Genomic DNA, 24,390 nt, shown 5'->3' with positions numbered 1-24,390 from the left:
TAAATCTATTTCTATCAATGGTTCCAGTTCTGCTTTCCATCCTAAAGTAATAAAACAGAGAAGTAAACAAATGGAATTATATTTTGTTTGGCGTGGAGGGCATATGCATGTATATGAATATTACCAAGTTTCCCCGAAAATAAGATCTAGCTGGACCCATCAGCTCTAATGCGTCTTTTGGAGCAAAAATTAATATAATATTTTAATATAAGACCGGGTCTTATATAATATGATATGAAATAATATGATATGATATAATATAATACCAGGTCTTATATTAATTTTTGCTCCAAAAGATGCATTAGAGCTGATGGTATGGCTAGGTCTTATTTTCGGAGAAACACGGTATTGTTTAAAAAATATACTGTGTTTGTCAGTCTATAGCTGGAAATTTTTATTTGAGGAATTACACCTGTAACAGCTAAATACTAACAGCATAAGACTGTAATATGAGATCTCACAGTAAAGTTATTTTACATTTGTAAAACAAATAGTTTGCTTTAATTGGTCTTATGGGATAAAAATTATGGTCATTATTTGAGAGATGAGGAAAACTGAGGATCAGAGAAGATTAAAAGACTTGCCTGAGGTTACAGTTTTAAAGTGCCAAGGTCCAAATCACATCTTCTCACTCAAAGTCCAGATGACTTTCCAAACACCATAATGAAATACAACAATATGGAAAAAATAGTCCTTAAGATTCCATATGTACAACATTATTACAAGATTTAGCAGTGTACTCTTTATCTAGATAAGACAGGGATAGACAATGGTGCCTTCATAGCACGACAGCTCGTCTTTGAATCTTTGGTCCTTTACATCCTTCCTCAAGGTTGGAACTCAGCGTAAGCAAGGCAACACCAGGGAAATTCTTATCAATGACATGATAAGAATATAAGCAAAGACTATCATGTATAGCTACTAGAACTTCGCTCTTCTTAGAAAATGGGACAAACCCTAAAGTTAGTCTTTCATAAACAAAATGAATTCAGTGCTAGCACTGCAAAAAAAAATTATTTTTCTGAACTATGGCTCAGATGGTAATTAGATCAAATTCTTAATAATATTGATGTTTCACTGGTAGTTTCAAGGGACTCAGGAGTCCAATTAAATTAATCAAAAGATTCAGGGAAAAGCTGCTCTTCACTCAACTGAATCATGCAAATATAAAGTAACAGTTACTTAATCTTCAGTGTAAAGAAAAATCTTGGTTAGAAAAAAGAAGATTAAACATAAATGAGTTTAAAACATTCATATCAGAATTAATGATAATAGCATCAAACATTTATTGAGTAGTTAATATTATATGCCATTTACAATGTGCTCGGCAATGTGCTAAGTGATTTTACATGCATTCTCCCATGTAATCCTTACAATGGGCAAGTGTAGCATGTAGTTGTTTTCCATGTACAATGAGAAAATCAAGGTTTAGAAAGTTAAGTAACTTGTCCAAGGTCATACAGTCAGTAACAAGTAGGTCAGAGATTTAAATCACGAAGTTTGCTTATTGAAACTTAAAAGATAATCTAGGAGAATTTAGTGATGGTATGAAACAAACTGTAGGGAAAAAATCCTTAACACTAAAAAGTGGGAAAGTTTTAAGGAAATAGGATAAACATTTAAAGTAGACTTTTATGCCCTTCAACATGCAGATCGACTTAAAAAAAAAAATAGTGGTAATGAAGTACTAAGAAAACATGATGAACGGCATAAATGTTAGTTTTGTAAAGTTTAAGATTAAAATAAAAATGAAAATAGAAATCACTCCATATAGCAGAAACTACAGGTTGCAGATTAAACAGAATTCATAATTGGGAGGGAAAAATGAAAAAAAAATAGTTTAAAAATAATTCTAGACATAGTTCTGTGTATCCATGGTATTTCTTGGTACAAAAGTTATTAACAAAATCTTAAAAGGAAGACATTGAGGGCTCTAAAAGGCAGTGGCATCCACCCAAGAAAGTACTTTGGCTCTGGAGCTAAAGCCCACGGAGAAAGGTGATTTTTAAATTAGTACATGGTGTTATGTTCAAATGTGTATTTTCTCTAAGGGATGAGTTTTACCCAAAGTACAGATATTTTTGAGTTTTACCCAAACTACAGATATTATCTAAAGTACATAGAAGTGGAAGATTTTTCCATTGTTTTTGAAGAAAACTGAGTATTTGTCCTTGCAGCTATCTCAAAGTCAAGGATATGGTTTTGGCTGAGACCTTTCTTTTGCAAGCCTACTTCAATGTATGTCTCTCACAACTGATTAAGTTGATTTGGCTTTTGGTCCCCAGGGTTTATGATTCCTATAGTAGAGCCTAACTCTCTTGGAAGATGGACATCCATAAATATCTTTTCAGGAGTACTCAGGCCAGGACATACCTTCTGGTATATTCTGCAGGTTTTCCTCTTCCTATAATGATGGTGTCCTATCCTGCATCTCATTTTTCTCAGTCACTACAAACTGCCTTTATCTGACACGAGCAATGTTGGTTTGTTCGTTTTTTTAATCAAGTACTATAATGCTGGTGCCGCAGATAAATGCTTCTGGGAATGCAAAGTGTTCCTTAAAACTGTGGTGCTATGTTCGTAATTGACCAAGCTTCTTCTAGAGGATAACTTAGTGGGAAAGGGTCTCTTTTTCTTCCTTACCAACATCTCCCCTTTCAGGTATCCCAGAATTATTTCTCTCTTCCTTTCTCTCTTTTATTCCCTCACTCATTATTGCTTCTGCCCTCACTCTTGTTTTTTCTCCAGTGAACTAGTCGTATACATGTATATTTTTTCGCTGCACTGTCAGGTTTTTAGAGTTTGGCTCAAGATTTACCCAAATCTCTGGTATATACTCTCTGCAATCCTTTTAGTAACACTTACTCTTGATGTTTTTCATTTCTTTATCATCATGATTATTCACAAGAAAGTTAATAAAATTTCTGAGAAAAAAAAATGCTTATTCTGAAGAAAAATGATGTAATGGAATAAAAACAAAACCCAAAGCAGTATCTACCATTACTAAGGCAACTTTTGTATATACCCACGTACTAGACATAAAAAGGAATAAATATTCGCAAATGCAAAAAATTTGTTTTCATAATTCTCCCCTCCTTCTACTATGTTTTGTTAGCTCAAAGGGATGCTGTAAATGTAGTGAAAGGAACATATATCGCATAAACCTGGCAGTGAGAGAATGTGAGTATAAATGCTCAGAGAGGGATGATTTGTGAGAGCTGTAAGGATTTATGGAAGCTTGACGAACCACTATATCCATGGAAAAGACAGAAGATAGAAAAGTGGATACAAATGAAAGTTTTAAGGAGGTTGAAAAGAAATATTAGAAAGCTTTATGTCATACAGAAAGAGACAGTTGAACTAAAAAATGATTTAAGGTGGATGGTGGAACAGCTGTGTAACTGAGTCATAACACAGCACAGCAAATGAGAGAGAGTGCGGAAGAGCTTTTTCAATAGCAGGAGCCTGCCATCCATTTCTCTACAGCCCCATGTCCCACTCTTTTAGCAAACCTCGTTTCCCAAGCTTCTTTGCTAGGCTCTGTTTGATTCTGTTTCTTGGCAGCTCCTCAGGGTTTCCATCTCAACTATGTCAAATTTCGTATTCACAAACCATTCTTGGACATGACTTCTATCTCTGACTTCTTACAAGAGATCTCATTTACATTTCCAACTCCATCCATGTGGCCAGCTGATGGCAAGCCCATCCCTTGTTTAGTCTGTTGGGGCCTGACAAGGGTGTGTGGCTGGCTACACAGTAAGAATGTTCAATGCCACCTTAATTTATAAATAAAATAAGCAAGCATGTACTCTGGTTCAGAAATGCTTATTATGTATATTTAGGGTGAGACCTAAAATACATATTCTGAAAAGCTCCCGAGGTGATTTATATGTCCACTCCTGGTAAAGAACCAGAGTAGTGGGGAGGAGGTATTATATTAAAATGACAACTACTCCTTGGGGGGGAAAATATATATAAACTTGAAAACTCTTCATATCACAAAAAAGAAAAAAAAATAGTGCTGTCAAATGTGACAATATTCAATGAAAGTAGTAAAAACTTAATTTTCTCTACTTTTCCACCTCATTATATTGCTCTGTCAGAGAATCTAGCTAGGGAATGACATTCTGGTAGGATAAGGTGCTTTTATATACAAGGAAAGCTATAATTTTCTCTTTACCTTCCCTCATTTCCTGACTCTTTAATAAACAGGGTTTAAGAAGAATCTCACATCTCTTACTATATTTTATCTTTTATAAAAATAGATACCTTTTCTTTGACATATTGTAAGTGCTGTCAATTGAAATGAATTAATTTTTAAGTGTGTTTGGCATCCTGGATAAAAAGAAAAAAGAATACAAATAATCTTTTATAGATTCTATTATAGAACACATGTAAGTCAAACTAACACTCAATTCATACAGAACCATGATTCTCAATCCTTGGGTAGAGAGAAAGAGTAACACATAACCATCTTTCTTGAGTATACTTAATCTGGATTTGATTAGTCTGATCATTTCGTAGTTTCAAAACCAAAATTGGCTGGCTATGTGATGTCAAGAACAAAATAAAGAAACTGGAGGCTTTACTTGCCTGTCTTATTACTCTTGTAATTACTGTTGGAACTAATGTTTTTAAAAGTTCATTTACACTGCAGGAAGGATTTAAGGCAGACGATCCTACAGCTCAGATCTGATACATTTATTCCATTCCTTTAATATATTTATATTTAATGGGAGTGGGAAAAAGATAATTGGAAATGTGCTTCTGTTCATATAAGAAAAGAGAGAGGTAGGGTTGAAGAGTCTTATTTTTCCATTATAACCCCATAATCAGATCTCCTTGTTAATGGGATTAGTTTTGTCCCCCAGATAAAGCTATATATTGTTGCTACCATCCATGTAGAAACATTCTCTTAAAATAACTGTACAGTTATGTGGAAAGGATATAAGGAATGATGAGATTTTATTTTCTACCAACGTATCACTAGTTGTACTAACTCAGCAGAGTATTTAAAATCTTTGAAAAAAAGACATATAGGACCTTTACTTCTTCATTAGAAAGAAGGATGGGTTAAACTACTAAAAGGACTCCCTACAGAAAGAGAAAGTGGAATATTTATTTTTTTAAGAGAAGCTGAAGAAGGAATATGCTCAAGACGTAAACCTATGCCTAATTCATAAAATGACCAAGTATAATCTGGCACACTAATTGTATTGTGTTTTAGTAAAAGTTTAAAGTTTGGTTGTAACAATGTGGTCTCGGAATGAATTTTCACCATCTTCCCACCTCCAATCACGACAATATTTTGTTGAAAATTTTACATTATGACAACTTCTAATGCTCAGAGATTATTTTGTCATTTAATCTTCCCTTTCAAGTTGGCTTTTCTTATTAGAAAAAAGGGAAAACTTTGTAGATTTAAAAGCTGATGCAAAGTTTACTATACAATGAATAGCAGATGAGAAAAGTTTTGCAAGTTAGAAAAAAACCTGCAAATCAAGTCAAAATCATAACAGATAAATCAAGAGAAAAAAAATTGAAGTCCACAAAGCTTCCAACCCATTTTGTTATATGTGTATGTATGTATGTGTGTATATATATATATATATATATATATATATATATACTAATGTTTTTAAAAGTTCATTTACACTGCAGGAAGGATTTAAGGCAGACGATCCCACAGCTCAGATCTGATACATTTATTCCATTCCTTTAATATATTTATATTTAATGGGAGTGGGAAAAAGATAATTGGAAATGTGCTTCTGTTCATATAAGACATATAATATATGTCTCTAAAATGAAACTGTACTCTGCTTGGGAACAACAACCATGACTTATACTGTGTTTCCCCGAAAATAAGACCTAGCCAGACCGTCATCTCTAATGAGTCTTTTGGATTTACATTAATTTTTGCTCCAAAAAACGCATTACATAGAACTGATGGTCCGGCTAGGTCTTACTTTCGGGGAAACACAGTATCTCCTTTGTATAGTCTATGCTGAACACATGGTAGATGCTCAAAAATTTGCTTTACTGAGTTTAAAATCACTTGGCAAATGAGTTAGCTATTTTAAATCAATCCTTAAATATAGATTAACTATTGAAATTCTGTTTATTAGTTGAAAATGAAAGCAATCACATTAGTATAAATAATATTACCTGTAAGGATAGCCGTGGTACTTGGAACGAAATATCGAAAGTAGAAAACTGAAGAAAAAGACGACGAGGCCTAATCCCACTAGGCAAATTACTAAAAAGAGAGAAAATACTATTAGCATCTAGACACATGAAACCCAAATGTCTACATTTTAAAAATGCATTTAATTAATTACAGTATACTTACATGTAATAGTTCATGGCACATATAGGTACAACAAATCAGATAATCCAAAATATAATGGATTCATTATTTTCCACATTCTTAATGAAAATGTACTCTTTGGAGTATGAAAACAACAAAAGTGACTGATCTAAGTCTTCTGGTTGTTTTCTTAAAGAGTTCCTACAAATACTAAAATGCCCCAGGGGACAAAACAAAACAAATTATGTGATAGACCACAAACAAGATTATTAGCCCCTGCATTATGAAGCATTGGGTATATTGGCAGAGACATTTGCATTATTACAACGATAAATATAAATTCATTGTTTTCAGGGCCTGCAATATTTACAAAGAACACAATTTTAGATTACTGCTTCAGAAATAGCCTGTTACTTAGAAATAGTTCATCCTGGTGTACAGAAGGCGAGGGAAAAAAGCTTCGAGAGTGAGATAATATGGACTCTGTAAGAGTAAAAGCGGGAGAAGACCCACCCCCTAAGTAGCAGGTAATAGTGTCAACTTGTTATTGTTTGTTAGTTTTAACAATGGAACAGGGGCATATGTTATAGTAGAATGTGCTGTGCTCTAGGTTTTCAGTATTACCTTGTCCCAGGCAAGTTGACAATAGGAAAATTACTTTTTCCCTTTTCTCTTTTACTTAAAAGTAGATGAGTAATTATATGTACATTTATACCATATAAAATAAAATATACTCATATATTTAAATATACATTTATGGATATTTAAACAAGATTCATTGCTATTAATAAAATAGATATGTTTCTAATATTTAAAAGTTTAAAAATCTTAGACAATTAAACGCAAGTATGTTTAGAATAAAATAAATATATATTTTTAAAAACTGAAGTTTATTTAAATCTGTTCTATAAATAAGTAGAAATTAGAGTTCTCTCTCAGTAATAAACACTTAAGCATTCTTAAAAACAAAATATTTGCACAATACTTGTATCTTTTTATTAGTTTCAGGAAACAACTTAAAAAACACTGAAAAATAGCTGAAATAATTATAAAAGAAAGGAAAAGGCAAAAATAGATTAAACATACTAAAGCAGAGGACCATAAGGAAAATTAAACAATAAATAAAGTTATTATATATGCTTATAATGATAAATACATTTTAAAAAATTCTTCTAGCATATAAATGAAACCAGGTTTAATTACAGTCTTGGAAACCAGACAGTACAAAAAGTATGGTACTCTCAAGATACGGTCTAGAAATCTGTGTCAGTTTTCATTCAGCTCTGTAGGAATATCGTTCTCTCTGTTTTGAGTATAAATTGTTAAAAATCATAAGCACTTAATAGCATTCAGTTGAAACCTCTATGACATTTAATTTCAAACAATACTCATACGGTTGAACTTCAAATGAATATTGGCAGAAAAAAAACGGTTGCTGAACATCACAAAATGAAAAACACCTTTTTTAAAAATTGTAGAATATCCAAGTATGCCAGACATCAGGCACTAGATACAGCATATTAACAACTTTGCGTACAACAGTTTTACTAAACATAGACTTAATTACATGATGTTTTACTTTATACCTTCCCACATTTGGTATTTTTATCAAACACTTCTTCCTTTCCTTTAAAAAAACAAAATTTAAAAAATCTTTAAAATCTTTAAAAAATCTTTAAAAAAACAAAATTTTCAGAAGTTGGATATTCAAAACACTTTTCACTCCCTTTGCTGTTTTTAGTAGCTGCATTCGGTTATGCTCAATGGGAAAAGAGGCTCAAAATATGTGATCACGTAAGACAATATATTTATATCAATGCAGTGGAACAAAATAATGTAACTCAAGTACTTGTATATGGGGAAGAGTGAGGAATCGAGTGGGTAGTGAGGAGTTAGTCATCACTAAATGAACCACTGTAGCCCATCCAAGACTACATACTTGTAAGAAGAAGATGCTATAATGACACAAACATTCTGACCTGGCCAATAATAATCACAGTAGTTGTATTATATCAAAAATAAAAATCACACTAGAATCAAAAAGGAATAATTAAAAAATATATTTTCCCTCTCTCTCTCTCTCTCTCTCTCTCTCTCTCTAACTCTCTCTCTCTCACATACACACACACACACACACACACACACACACACACAAATAAACAATTAGGCAGTGGGTGGGGGGCATTGGAATTATGTATATACAAATATCTACCAAGAGGGAAGATGGAAGTAGTGATTTTATAAACTCACTATCATAGACATTGTGAGATTAAAAAAATTAATACATATTTCTTACTATTACTTACCTTGATATGACAGAATACATATAAATATATAATCACATAAGAATTTGTCCTCATAAACATTATATGTTAATCCCAAGACCATCAAATTGTTTATTTAAAAGATATATCATAAAATGATATTCTGAACAATGCTTAACTAAACAAAGTAATGCATTTGTTTCTTACCCTGTAGTTTCTTTATAACAGGGTGTAGATAGAATCAAGAAAAATCGGAAGGTACACTAATCTATAAATTACATCCAAAACACTTCAATACTTAAGATACCTAAGTATTTAGAAATCAGTATGATGTACTTACTGACATGTCACCCTATCTAAAATCCCATAAAGAAAATAAGTCTTTTATTTTAAACTTCTTAAAAAATTATTAGTCTTTCTCAGTCATCTATGCTCACCGTACATAATTTATGGGTTTTAAGAAGGGTTCAGAAATGCAAAGCATATTGACAAAAATGTTACCTATAGGTTTGTAGAGGTATACTCATAAAAATCACACAGGGACTTGACATTAATTATAAAAAGGTCTGTGTCAGGAAATACTGAATTTAAGTCTCTCTGTACATTCCTAACCTATTCTCTTCAGGGAAGACTTTTCCCATGTGTTGATCTCCTTTCCTGCCAAGTTTTGTTACTTCACAAAAAAATGTTGCTTTTTTCTATCACCCCTTAATATTTTCATCAAAAGATAAAACATAATTAACTGGAACTTGGTGGAACTGTAAACCTTGGAATATCACTAGAAAAGGCAAATGCCCTGGAAAAGGTAGGATTAAGATATGCACCCTTTTAAAATGTTGATAAGAGGAAGTTAGGAGGTAATTAGAAAATATTCTAATATTTCAGTGTTCAAAATCTAAGTGAAAACTTCTCCATCTGAGTCAGTCCTTGAATGCATACCTGATTGTTGGCATAGGGGACATATCATTTGCCAGTAAATCCGCCTCTCCCCACAGAATTTTCCATCTCCCCTGAAGGATGGATGTTTCTCCAGAGAACACAGCTTCAACAGAGATGGGTCAGGGCATCCCTGACAAGAGTAGATAGCAGCTTTCCTTTATGCGAGATTCCACAGAAATCACCCAATCCCATTTTGGAAGAAATATATTTAAGTATTTGCACACAGACATCCAAGAAATAGAAGCAAAAAACACCATACCCTTCCTCAAACTGGAACATTTCTTTACAAGTTAATGTTTACAAAGGACCTTTATTTATTTCCCATTTGATTTACATGAATCTTAAGACTAAAACAAAATTACAAAAATGCCAACACAGAGACTTACTCCGTCTTTTTCCAACATCTCCTTTGGATGTTGCTGCTTCATTTAGAAGAACCATCCCCATGGTGATAGCAGCATCTATAGCAGTTGTCAAGGAAACAGTAGAAACAGATGCAAATAAAATCTATTAATTTTTCTGGATCTGAACACAATGTGTTCTGTTCCAGAACAGTTAAATTACAAATGTAAAAAGATAAATAAATTTATTCTCTTCATATAACATAAAATTATAATTCTTTGTATATTTAAATTTGCCTTAATTTTTAAAATTATATAACCTAATACTTTAATTTGTAGGATTCTGAAGGTCTATTTGAAACGCTCTGAAATTCTGGGACTTTCACAGCACATATGAATTATACAGACTCTCAAAACCAATAATGACATTTCACATTATACACAAAGACATGAGCCAGTTATAGTTATGATGACACATTCCATTGACAATCGTAGAAAATTAGAATAGATTCAGCAAGAAACTAACCAACCAACCTTGGTCGGAAGCCTAATGTATACAAGAGAAAAGCTGGTACCAGCCCTGTGGTATACCACCCCTGACTCCCTATCCCATACACATACCACATCCTACCAATGAACTTATAGGGATCCATGACACACAATGTGAAAACCAGAGATTTGGATAATTACTAAATTCCTTGAGTTTGAATCATGTAGTAATGGCCTGAAAGGATAATGAAAAAGAATGAATGTTTCCTACTACCAGTATAATTAGTCTGTGGACTTTAAGGAATCATTCTTCTTAAGGTGTTTTGGGCAATCTGTTGATACCAAGTCCCTCAAGTCCATAGTCAAACGACACTGCTAATAATAAGAGAAAAAAACAATTAAAAGCTTGTATCATTCAACTTGTTCGTATACAGGGAATTTCTACTGCTTAGTTCTTTGGAGCAGATTGATGCAGGTCTTTAAGGAGTTACGTTAGAATTCCCCTTTCATTTTCCTCTGGCAATACCCTTTGATATTCATGTATAGATTTTAATCTATACATTTAAATATGTAGCTTTGATCTAAAAATTCATACAGAATTTTAGATTATTTTAACTATGACATATGTTTTGCAAATATTCAAAATATGATATTTTAAAATGACTTTACATATACAGTATAAATTAAACAAATATTTACTTTATGACTCTATCCGCTAAGTAGCTTCTGAAATTCCACTAATAAAATCATGGTGTAAATGGCACAATTTATATTCCTGGGGAAAATAAGGTTTACAAGATTAAATGGATCAAAGACTTAAACATAAGATCTGATACTATAAAACTTCTAGAGGAAAACACCTTTGTGTAGGCAAGTGGCCTAAGCACTGTACATGGATTTCTCTCATTGAGTCCCTTAACGATGCTATGAGGTAGGTACTGTTTTATTCTTGTTTATAAATTGGGATAATGAAACTTACATAAGTTAAATAATTGAAACAAGGTGTTCAGCAGTGCTGGAGCCAGAACTCAAGCCAAGGCTATCTGACTACAAAGCCCACTTGCTCTTAACTTCTATTATGCAACAGAAGCCCTGTTTTTTCCTTTAAAAAAATTGAATATATTTGACAGAGAACATTATATAAATTTAAGGTATAAAACATTTTGATACATCTATATATTGCAATATGACTGCCATTGTAGTGATAATTAGCACCTCTATCATGTTATATAATTATCCTTTCCTTTTTAAAGTTAGAATAATTAAGTTCTAAACTCTTAGCAAGTGTGATTACAGTACAACATGGCATATATATATATATATATATATATATATATATATATATATATTATACTGTGCATTAGATCTCTGGTTTATGGAGTACCTGTTAAGTTTGTATATACACCTTAAACAACATTTAGCTTATCCCCCAATACCCCTATCCCCGGTAACCACCATTTTACTGTTTTTATGAGTTTGACTTTTTTAGATTCCACATATAAGTGATAATCATAAAGTACTTGTCTTTCTGTTTCTGACTTATTTCTCTGCACACAATGTGCTCAAGGTCCAAGCATGTTGTTGCAAAAAGCAAGATATCCTTTTTCATGGCTGAATCACATTCCTCTTACAAGGGCGCATGCGCATGTGTATCATTTTCTTCATCCATCAGTGGTGACGCTTAATATTGCTTCCGTATCTCGGCTATTGTGAAAAATGCTGCAATAAATGGGGTGCATATATCTTTAGTGTGTTTTTGTTTTCTGTGAATAAACACTCAGAAATGGAATTATTGGATCATGTGGTAGTTATATTTTCCATTTTTTGAGACATCACCATACTGTTTTCCATAGTAACTGTACTAATTTACATTAGCACCTATAGTAGACCCTGTAGTACATTTTCTCCACAGCCTCGCCAACACTGTTATATCTTAGTCTTTTTTAATGCTATCCTTTCTAACAGGTAGTGATGTTGAGCAACTTTTCACGTATCTGTTGGCCTTTGGATGTCTTCTTTGGAAAAATGTCTAGTTATTTCCATTTTCAATTGGATTTTTTTTTTTTAATTGAGATGCACGAGTTCTTTATATATTGTGGATAATTTACCCTTTATCTGGTATATGGTTTACAGAAATTGTATCCTAATCTGTAGGCTGTCTTTTCATTTTGTTGTTTCTTTTGCTGTGCAGAAGCTTTTAAATCTGATTAGTCCCAATTGTTGATTTTTTTGCTTTTGGTGACATCCAAAAAATCATTGGCAACACCAATAGAGGAGTTTCTTCCCCATGTTTTCTTCTAGGAGTTTTACAGTATCAGATGTGATATTTAAGTCTTTGATCCATTTTGAGTTTATTTTTGTTAGTGGTGTAAGAAAGGTGTCTAGTTTTATTCTTCTGCGTGTTTATCCATTTTTATCAACACCATTTGTTGAAGAGTCTATCCTTACACATTAAGTATTCTTGACTCCCTTATTGAATATTAGTGGACTGTATAATGCAAGGGGTTAATTTTGGGCTGTTTTGTTCCACTGGTCTATGTGTTTATTTCTGTGTTGGTACCATACTAGGACCATACTGTTTTTATTCTTTGTAATATAGTTTGAAATCTGGGAAGGTGATTCCTGTGGATTTGTTCTTTTCCCTCAGGCTTGCTTTGGCTACTTGGGGCTCTTTGTGGTTCTGTATGGGATTTTAGAATGATTTCTTCTATTTCTATGAACAATACATTTGGCATGTTTTGATGGAGATTGCATTGAATCTGTAGATGGCTTTGGGGAGTGTAGCATTTTAACAATATTCTTCTGATCCATGAGCATGGAATGTCTTTCCATTTCTTTATGTTTCCTTTGATTTCTTTCAGCAATGTCTTATAGTTTTTGTTGTACAAATCTTTCACTTCCTTGGTTAAATTTATTCCTAAGTATCATTGTTTTTGATGCTGTTGTGAATGGGGAAGTTTTTTCTTTTTTCTCAGATGTTTTATCAGTAATATATAGAAATGTAACTGATTTCTGATTGTTGATGGTGTATCCAGCAACTTTGCTGAAATCATTGATTAGTTCCAACAGTATTTTTGGTTGAGTTTTTGGGATTTTCCACATATAAGATCAATCATATCAACTGCAACCAATTTACTTCTTCCTTTCCAATTTGGATTTCATTCATTTCTTTGTCTTGTCTACCGTGTTTCTCTGAAAATAAGACCTAGCCGGACCACCAGCTCTAAGTGCATCTTTTGGAAAAAAATTAATATAAGATGCAATATTATATTATATTGTATATTGTATTATAGTATATTAATTATATTACATTAAACACCGGGTCTTATATTAAAATAAGACTGGGTCTCATGTCAATTTTTGTTCCAAAAGATGCATTAAAGCTGATGGTCTGCCTAGGTCTTATTTTCGGGGAAACATAGTAGTCCAGCTAGAACTTCCAGTATCATATTGAAGAAGAGTGGTCAGAGGGGGCATCCTTGTCTTGTTCCTAATCTTAGAGGAAAATATTTCAATTTTTCTCCATTGAGTATAATGTTAGCTATGGGTTTCTAGTATATGACCTTTATTATATTGAAGTATGTTCTGACTATAGTCAGTCTTTTAAGGGTTTCTATCAATCAAAAAAGGAGGTTGCATTTTTGTCAAATCTTCTTCTGCAACTATTGATATGATCATGTGACTTTCTTTCATTTTACTAATGTTATGTATTGCATTTATTGGTTTGTGTATGTTGAACCATCCTTGCATCCCAGGATTAAATCTCACTTGGCCATGGTGTATAATCTTTTTTATGTGTTCTAGAATTTGGTTTGCTCATATTTTGTTAAGCATTTTTGCATCTATGTTCATCAAGAATATCTGCCTATAGTTTTCTTTTCTTGTGGTGCCTAATATGGTTTTGGTATCAGAATGATACTGGCGTTGTAGAATGAGTTTAGAAGTGTTCCATACTCTTCAGAGTTCTGGAAAAGTTTGAGAAGGACTAGTGTTAATTCTTCTTTAAATGTTTGGTAGAATTCTCCAATGAAGCTATCTGGTCTTGGGTTTCCATGTTGGGCTTTTTTTTTTTTTTTTTTTTTGGGGGGGGAGCATCTGTGTGATTTTGTTTTTTTTTAATCTTTTTTTATTAATTAGTTTCAGAGGCACAAGACAAAGTAATACTTAAACGTTTATCATTTATATCCCTCACACTGTTTGAACCCCCCTCCCTCAGGGATGATGTAGATGTCTGATCACTGCATTGTATACCTGAAGCTGAAGCTGAAGAATAATGAATGTCAACTACAAGTTTACATATATACATATGTAAGTATATGTATATACTTACAAGAAGCGGAGTACAGTATTAGGAATAGAGACAGTGGACATGTTGGGATGTTTTGATACAGACTCAATATATTTACTTGTTATTGGTCTGTTCAGGTTATCTATTTCTTTCTGATTCAGTCTTGGTAGGGTGTGTTTCTAGAAATATATCCATTTCTTCTAAGTTATTTAATTTGTTGGCATATAATTGTTCATAGAGGTCTCTAATTATCCTATTTAGCATCACTTGAGTCTTTCATCTTTTTTATTAGTCTAGCTAAAGGTTTGTCAATTTTGTTTATCTTTTCAAAGAACTAGCTTTTAGTTTTCTCGGTCCTTTCTATTATTTTCTGGTTTCTATTTCATATCTTCTCTGATCTCTATTAATCCCTTCCTTCTTCTAACTTTGGGCTTAATTTGTTCTTCTTCGTCTAGTTCCTTAAAGGTGTAAAGTTTTAGGGTTTTTACTTGAGATATTTCTAATTTCTTAACATATGCATTTATCAATATAAACTTTCAACTTATAACTGCTTTGCTGCATCCCACTAGTTTTGCTATATTGTATTTCCATTTTCATTTGTTTCAAAATACTTTTTATTTCCCACTTGATTTCTTTTTGATCCATTGGTTGTTCAGAAATGTGTTATTTAGTTTCCACATATTTATATTTAGATATTTCAGCTTTCCTCTTTTGTTGATTCCTAGTTTCATACCACTGCAGTCAAAATACTTTGTATGAATTCATTCTTCTTAAATTTGCTAAGACTTGTTTTATGCCCTGTCATGAGTTATCCTGGATACTGTTTTGTGTGTACTTGAGAAGAATGTATATTCTGTTGCTGTTGAATGTAATACTCTGTCAAGTCCATTTGTTCTAAAGAATGGCTCAATTACAAAATTGCGTTGTTGATTTTCTTTGTGGATGACCTATTACAGATAGGGGTATTCAAGTCTCCTACTATTATATAGTATTGTCTATTTCTCCCCTTACATCAGTTAGTATTCAATCAGTATGTTTCAGTGTTTCAATGTTGGGTGTGTATATATTATGACTATTATATTTTTTTGATGTATTGACCGTTTTGTAATTATGTAGTGATCTTCTTTGTCTTGTACTACCATTTTTGGCCTGAAGTCTATTTTGTGTGATCTACAAAGCAAGCTTTTGTTTGGTTTCTTATTGCTTGGAATATCCTCCTCTATGTCTGTTCATTTTGAGTCTGTTTATCTTTAGAAGTGAAATGAGGCTCTTGTAGGCAGCATACAGTTGGATTCTATTTTTTAATCTATCCAGGCACTTTGTGCCTTTTGACTGGTAAATTCAATCCATTTATATTTAGTGTGATAAACAGTATGTAAGGATTTACTACTGCTATCTTTTCCCTCTTGGTTGTCTTGTATCTCCATTGTTTCTTTTCCCTCTGTATCTATCTACCTTTTTAAATCTGTGGTTTTATTTGGTGACTTATTCAGTCTCCCTCTTTTTTTCCCCTGTCTCTACATTTTTGCACGTGAGTTTCATGAGGCATGCATACATCTCATAGTCTTTTTCTACTGATACCAACTTATCTATCTTCATTGTTCTATAAAGGTTCCATCATTTTGCTTCTCCCCTTCTACATTTTTGTGAATCCATTAACAAATTGGAGTAGCTTTAATTATTTTAATACTCTTTACCTTTAACCTTTATACTATAATTAAATGGTTAATGCACTCTTCATATATAGTTTTCTAATTATATTCATCAAATTTATCAGAGTTTTGTGTATTTTCAGTGTGTGTGTGTGTGTGTTTTGTCACTAATTAGTGTCTTTTCATTTCAGCTTAAAGAACTCTTTTCAGCATTTCTTGCAAGGCAGGTCTCGTGGGGGTGAGCTCCTTCAGCTTTTGCCTGGGAAAGTTTTTGCTTTTATTTCTCCTATAGGAAAACTTGGCTGGATAATGTATTCTTGGCTGGCAACTTTTATCTCCCAATACTTTGACTATGTCATTCCACTCTCTCCTAACTTTCTGCTGAGAAATCCCCTGATAGCCTAATGGGGGTTCCTTTGTATTTCATTTTATTTTTTTTCCCCCCTGGCTGTCTTTGAGATTCTTTATCACTGATTTTTGTAGTTTCACTATAATGTGCCTTACGTAAGCCCTTTTTACATGGATTATTTTTTTTTTAAATTTAATTTTATTTATTTTACTTATTTTTTTAAGCTTCATAGACTTGAATGTCTAGTTCGTTCCCCAGTTTGGGAAATTCTCAGCTATTATTTCTTTAAATAAACATCTGCCCTTTTCTCCCTCAGTTCTCCTTCTGGAATACCAATTATTCTGACATTTGCTTATCTGATAGAACTTGATCGCTCTTTAAGGGTTCCTTCACTTTTCCAACATCATAGTTCTCTCTCCTCTTCCATATGAGCCATTTCTAAATTTCTGTTCTCCAAATTGCATATTTTTTCTCCCATCTTATTGCCCTAATTTCTGTGCTTTCTAAAGCATTCTTTATCTCATGGATTCAGTTCTTCAGTTCCAGAATTCGTTTGGTTCTTTTTAAAAATTTAAATCTCTTTGGTGAAGAACTTCTTCTATTCATTAATTTTATTCCTGAGTTCATTGAATTGCCTTTCTGAATTTTCTTGTAGCTTGCTGAATTTCTTCATAAGTTATTTTGAATTCTTTATCAGTTAGATTACAATATTCCATGCTTGGGGTTTGGTTGTTGGAGAATTACTTTCCTTTGTGTGACACCATATTAGCATGATTTTTCATAGTGTTGATGAAATGTGCATCTGCCATTGCAACTGAAGCAGAACACACCTTTCTTAGATTGTTTGACTGTTACAGTTCAGTAAGCTAGCAATTAGAAACCTGTCTCTTGTCTTCCAGAATGTGGCACTACAGTGCAAGTTTTTGATTTTTCTTGGGCTGGTTCTTGCTGTGACCCTTGAGAGCACAAGTCTTAAAAAATTTGACCTAATAATAAGCTGATGGCAGAATGGGAGTGTATATGGGCTTAGTGTCGTGGGCTTTGGGGGTGCCCTCAGGCCAGCAAGGGGATCCTCTAGTAAGGGAATCCCAGAGGTCCATGGGCAGGTCTGCTAAAACACTGGATCAGACTACAAGAAACATGTTCCTTCAACGCCCTTTGATGTTGTCTGTTCCTCTCTCCCTCCCCCGATTCATGGGGTTCCCTCTTCAGACATCTATCTGGGAGTTACTGAAGAGAAATGGGTCCCTCCAGCTGCGGCCTGAACTGCCAGGCCATCTGTCCCTCATCACTTTTGCTTTCCACTTTCATTGCCAAAGATGAAGCTGGTATTCCTCCCAAAGCCCAGCTCGTTGCAGTGTTGCTCTGGGGATGGGGGTCACATGTAGGCATGTTTCTCCCTCTCTTCCTCCAAACTTGTCTGTATCCCACTGCGATGGCTTGCTGTGTTCTCTTTAAGGCTGGCTGGACCTCCATGAATTCTCTATCTCCTGAGAATGTCTGTTTAGTTTTGCACTCTCCAGATTACCTTCTTCTGATGGTGGCAAGTGGGGGTGAGGCAGGTTCACTGGCTCCATTGGATCCACAGCCCCTTTTGAGGTTCTAGCCACCTACTTTTTAATGCACAGGTGTGTGAATACTCAGTGCCCCAGTGTCCTCTTGTATTGTGCAGAGATACTTTTGTTTGATTATGGATGTCCAATTAGTTGTCAATCAAAGGGGAGAGAAAAAAGGAATGACTCACAATGCCATGACACTGAGGTCACTCCATTGACTTTTAAATTGTTTTGTCACTAATATAGTTTTCATTTTAATGTGACAAACTATTCATCTTTTCCATTATGAATTTTGGTTATTGTTTCACTTACGGAATTAATTCCTATCCCTAAGTCTTAAAAATATTATCCTTTTTTCTAACATCTTTAAAGCAAATCAGGTGTTATCACTTTTCTACCCAGAACACTAATAGCTTTCCATCTCACCCAGAGTAAAATCTAAAGACGTCAAAATGGCCTCAAGGTTATAAATGATTTGCAGCCTGACCCACTGCTTATACTTCTCTGCCCTTGATTGCTTTTATTCTTGTCCTAACTATTCTTTCAACAAGATAGGAACCCTTCTGCCTCGAAATCTTGCTATTATTCCCCTGCCTGAAATGCTCTTTCCCTAGCTGCGCTCATAACTCAGTCCCTCACTTCCTTCAGGTTTTGCTGAAATGACATCTCAGAGAAGCCTCCAACCTCTCTACTTCCTTTTTGTTTTTCTGTTTTTGAAAGGAATTTCAGGTATCTTTTTAATGTTATTTATGTATGTATGTATGTATGTATGTATGTATGTATGTATGTATGTAATTATTGTCTTTCTCCTACCACTATAACGTTAGCCCCAAAAGAATGGAAACATTGTTTTGTTCACAATCTTACCCATTATCACTTTTGACAAAGATCACTGTCCTCAGTTTACAAATAAGGAAACTGACTCTCAGAGAGGTCTGAATAAATTGTGCCACAAAGCTAGTGAGTCAAAGTTGGAAACCAAAAAAGCATAAAATAAATGAAATAGAATGATATCACAGGGTTAGATGAGAATGATAATGAGAGTAAAACATCTCTATGCTAAGCATAAAAATAATTTTGTTAAATGAAAATATAATGTACATAAACAATATAATCTCTTTAAAAACAAAGAGAAATGTAGGGAAATAAATAAATAAAATGTAACTTTCTTGGGGTAATGAGGCTGTGGGCTTTTTATTTATTTATTTATTTATTTATTTATTTATTTATTTATTTGTAATTTTTTATTTACACCCTACCAAGCCGTAGTTTGTGAGCTTTTTCTGAAAAGAGCCAGAAAGTAAATATTTTCAGCTATGCAAGCTGTACTGTGTATTGTCACTACTCAACTCTGCTATTGTAGTGCAAAGTAATCGCAGACAATACATAAATAAATAGGTTTTCCAATAAAACTTTACTTATAAAAATAATAGGCTGGATTTGGCCCTTTCAGGTCCCAGTTTGACAATCCCTGCCATAGAGAATCTAAGGTAGGACCAAAGATACTATAAACTATTTTATCTGAGAGGAAGTTAGCTTTATTATTACTTGAAAATAAAGAAATGAAAAACTTGGTAAACCCTTCCACATGTAATCCCAAAGTAGGAATTTTAAAGCAAAGGGATGTCTAGATCCAGGTTGTGCATACTACCCTAAGATAAAATATTTTATTAGAAAGCAGTAGGGTCGGGAAATAAGTGTTTCCAGAATGTTTCCTGCAAAAATGAGTTTTCTAGGCTTTACCAAGAAATGAGCTGTGTACCTACTTTAAACTTGATGGCAGTAATAAAATACAGAAATTAAACCAAAATGGCTTTAAAATCACCAACCCTCCCTCTTTTATTTAAAAATATCTTTTATAAGGACTTTGAGTGTTGAGAATTATTTCGCTTATGTTCCAGTGTCAAAAAACAAAACAAAACAAAATAGTAACAAACAGTTTTGGATCATAAAAAGAGCCTACATAATGCTTATCATTTGAGAAAAAAATTCACATTTATAACACAGATTTTAAGATAAAGGATTTATTTTTAGACAGAGGAAAAAGCTAGATGATGATCTGTCAGAGTTGATGTGTAGGGCTTCCTTTATTGGGTTAAAGGCTGAATAACTAATGAAAGCCCCTAAAAATCTGAGAGGTTCTATGTCTGACTCTGGAGTAACAGATGCTTTCCTACCATTAAACTGAAGGCTGTAGCCATTTGGCTGTGCCTGACTGAAGAATGCCAACATTAAAAGAGGGTAAGAGATGTAAATAAGTAGTGGATAATTTGTAACGTTTCTGAAACTTGTTCTGAGGTATCAATGCCGATACCCACACACACACACACACACACACACACAGAGCAGTCTAGTTCATGTATTACTTTGCACAGTTGCATTAACATCATAGCAATATATACTTCAACTACCATGCACACTCAATAGTTTCTCTGCTGATCCTGTCAAACACCATCTTACTGCTTAGAAAGTCAAAATATTGACATGATCCCACATAAAATAGAAGCTGCTATTGTGTAAATTATATACAATACCCAGAAGCACTGGGGATCCTACTGAACTAATAACAAAGACATTGCGTTACATTATAATCCATTCTCAATTGCATATGATGTTAAGTTTACTGTTGTTCCTAGGAAGAGAATCAGGATTGTCAATTTAAAGATAAATGAAAACAAATGTTGAAAAATATATTAGCACATTATGGAAGACTTGAGATCTAAACTTAAAATTATCTTCAACTTGCATTCATCATTAATTTTCTTCTATAATATGTTTCTCCTTGGATATAAGATGTTAAAAGAAACATTTTTTTTTCTCTATCAAAGATTAAAAACAAATGCAGACTAAAATACTCTTTCATAATAAATGGAAAATGTTTTTCTCATAGGAAAAGCAAATGTGACCTTTATAAGATTATACACACACACACACACACACACACACACACACACATTTTTTTAAATTATTATTGCTAGTATAACCTTTGCCTTCTGTATCAGCACTTATCCTTCCAACTGATATTTATCTCATGTCATCTTCTTGAGACCCCAGAATTTAAAGGATGTGGGGAATTAAGGGACAGGTCAGAGTTTAATCTAATTGACGGTAACACCAATCCTAGAAGTCACATGACCTGTACTCACTGGCACACAGAGACTGTAAGTGGTGAATTCAGATAAGGGTCAAATTTCTTAGCAAGGCATGGGAAGATTTTCATTATTCAGCCAGTTACCTCTCATCAATCTCCTTTTCAGAATTTGTGAATATTCTCTCTTTATGTTTTTGTACCTATCATACCTTCTACTGGAATAGTCTCCCTCACTTATTCTCCCTCTGGGAAACTTCTTTTGCTACTGTAGCAAAACCGGGCTGAAAAGCCAGTTTAACTTCTATAGGCATCAATGTGCTCCTTCCTTTCTTGCTGCTTCCAAGCACTGATTATAGTATTTGTCACACTGGATTACAATTTTTTTCTATCCATCTACTTTTGTTGTAAATAGCAAATGTCTGATTTGTATCAGGTACTGAAACATAACTAAATGAAAAATAAATGAACGAAAAATAATTTTTTTACTGGGAAAATATAAAGGATTACATTAATCTTAGATAGTTCACATATTCTATATTAAAATGCTATAATATTTCTTATTCTCTTTCCACATAGTTTCCTCTCATAGACTACTCACCATTATTTTTTCCCCTTAAATAAGTCACTGAGAAAATAAGACACTAATAAGGAGAAAAATCTTAGTCTTAGTAAATATGAATCTATAACCTATGACATCAAACAACTCCATCTGTTCTTTGTTTTTTTCAGCAAAATTTTGTATATAGCAATTGCATCTAATCATCTGGCTTACTAAATTTAGAGGAGAAAACCAAAAGGCAGAAATGGACTCTACAGATAAACAAAAAGTAACCATCTGGAATTTACTTTTTTTTTTGCATAAGGAAAAAAATACACACATAAATTACGGGGGGGGGGGGACAAAAATACCAAAAAAACCATGGCAAGTTAAAAAAAATTAGTAGACTTCCAAATAAAAGTAAAATCAGGAATTACATAATGGCTTCTTTTAAACTTTTACTGAATATTTTAAAAGAAATTTTCTTATTCACAGGTACCTATAAAATAAAAATAGCAGAAGAAATAAAACAACAAATAATTACTGGAAACATAAAGAAAATGGGGACTTTTAGTTCTTCTATGTATTACTGTTAAAAAATCTATATAGAATACTTCATCCTGCTCATGAAATTTCTTGCATCCTAAATCTCAGCTTGATGTCAGTGAGCCATGAAATGAAACCTTGGAGAATTCCTGCTATACAATGGAATCATGGTCTCAACACAGCTTTCATTCCTTTTGCTAGGTACTCCTGATGCTGCTTTGAACAAAGTATGCTGCTAAAATGCTACATCATGGATTGAAATAGGATAGAAAACAATATTTAATATCCGTGCACACACACATACACACACATGCTAAATAGTTACCTGCAATAAATATTTTGTACTTTAAGATAAATGCATTTTGCTTCATACATACATTTATATAATTAAAAAAGGAAATAAGTCCTTGCCAGTATTTTTTAGTATGGAGATATTTCTATAAACATTTGCAAATATTTCATTTTCTCACCTAAGGGAACTCTGATGTGCAGAAAACATTAATCTTTTATCATATTAAAGTTGGAACACAAAAATCTAGTAGTTACTAATGAAGATTACAAAATTTGAGAGTGTTTACTCACATATAGTTATTTCCAGTTCCAATTTATGAGACAAAGTAGAACAAAAAGATACTCATCACAGTAGCTTCTTAATTTTGAAGCCATAAAGCATATGGTCAATTAAATAAATGCAAGCAAGAAATAGGCTACAGACATGCACAATTCCATGTATGCACCCAAGCATGTGTGGACAAAGGTGGAATGAATAAAACTGTTGAGAACTGATACAGAGGAAGAACATGGTCAGCATTACTCAGTGAGTTTCAGAAAGACAAGTGTTTATCTCCCCTGCAATATAAAATGCATTCTTATAATCTCTCTTCTCAAGCTTCATTTCCAAGGTCAAACCTTCAAAAAACACACAATGTTCCTTCAAAAAACACACAAACAATGTTCCCTCAAAATACAGTTGTTTGCCCCAAAAGTAACATTATTTCATCGTGGCAATATTCAGAGTTTGTTTTTAATTAGACACTTGAACCTTACCTCTTTCCTATCCTATATCTTCTTCTTGACCCTTCTACCTCCAAACCATAAATTGTATAGTATTATTATTCATAACAGTCGAAAAAAGGATTCCTAACCTATATCTCCCTCTTCTGACTGATCATAATATTTAAGGGAACCAGTACTAAGAATGTTTTTCATCTTGCTTTTTACATTATAGAACACTTTGTTCTCCCCATTAAGACCTTATAATAAGGGGAACCATAAAAACTTTACAAAAAAACTCTAGCCAGAGATAATTAATGCAGAACAAAAGCTATGCTTTGAAATTCAGTGGTCAGTAAAAATGAAAATTATAGTGTGTTGATTCAGAATAAAAACAAAAATTATACTGTAATAGAAAATAATTAGCATAGAAATTAGAAAATTAGTAACATAGTAGAGTTTGGAATTTAATGTCCTTTACAGGTCTTGGTATGTATTATCAGGAAAAAAATTTGATAGCGCATGGCTTTGGTTTGTCTTTTTCAATCCACCTGTATTTTAAAGGATACTTAGTACCAGGATAATGTGTGACTCTGCCACGAATTGAGCCTGGCTGCTTCCATGAATGTAGCTCTACAAAACAAGACAAAGAAGAAAAATTACCATGTGGAAAAAAGCAGATTTTTTTGGTAGTTCTTTTTGTATTTTGCAGTTTTATGTCATGAAGATAAACAATGGAAAAATCTATTAATTAAGCTCTTATTTGTAATTCTTTTGAATAAAATAATTAGTTAACTAGAAATACCACATGAAAATGTTGGTGGTTGATATTACTGTAAACTGTAGAAAGCAGCTTAATATCAAAGTAAACTTAATATAACTTGTTAAAAGGTTTACCACAAACACATACACACAACGTAATGATTTTTCCAGTTAGTGCAAAATGTACTTGATAGCACAAGGTACAAGTTAGAGCAACTAACTTTACTGATTCTTTATCCTTTAAAATAAGTAAAAAATGACCTATCAGATGT

The 24,390-nt window shown here is 33.1% G+C and overlaps 1 protein-coding gene across 4 annotated transcripts in view; it reads right to left on the bottom strand.

Annotated features, from left to right (window-relative positions):
- The window catches only part of TUSC3 (tumor suppressor candidate 3), a 151,594-nt gene that overhangs the window by 7,242 nt on the left and 119,962 nt on the right, over positions 1 to 24,390 (bottom strand). For 2 of the 4 annotated variants that reach the window (XM_019738005.2, XM_019738007.2), the window contains 4 exons: positions 23,926 to 23,989; positions 9,900 to 9,974; positions 6,169 to 6,259; positions 585 to 647 (listed from right to left, as the gene is read on the bottom strand). In XM_019738005.2, the coding sequence (XP_019593564.1) occupies positions 629 to 647; positions 6,169 to 6,259; positions 9,900 to 9,974; positions 23,926 to 23,989 (249 nt within the window). In that variant the 3' untranslated portion in view covers positions 585 to 628. The remainder of the gene's footprint in view (positions 1 to 584; positions 648 to 6,168; positions 6,260 to 9,899; positions 9,975 to 23,925; positions 23,990 to 24,390) is intronic. The other 2 variants (XM_074329722.1, XM_019738006.2) reach the window with 1 other exon arrangement.

This window comes from Rhinolophus sinicus, linkage group LG04 (genome assembly GCF_036562045.2).
Source record: "Rhinolophus sinicus isolate RSC01 linkage group LG04, ASM3656204v1, whole genome shotgun sequence".
Lineage (NCBI taxonomy): Eukaryota > Metazoa > Chordata > Mammalia > Chiroptera > Rhinolophidae > Rhinolophus > Rhinolophus sinicus.
This window is presented reverse-complemented; position numbering and strand designations above follow the sequence as displayed.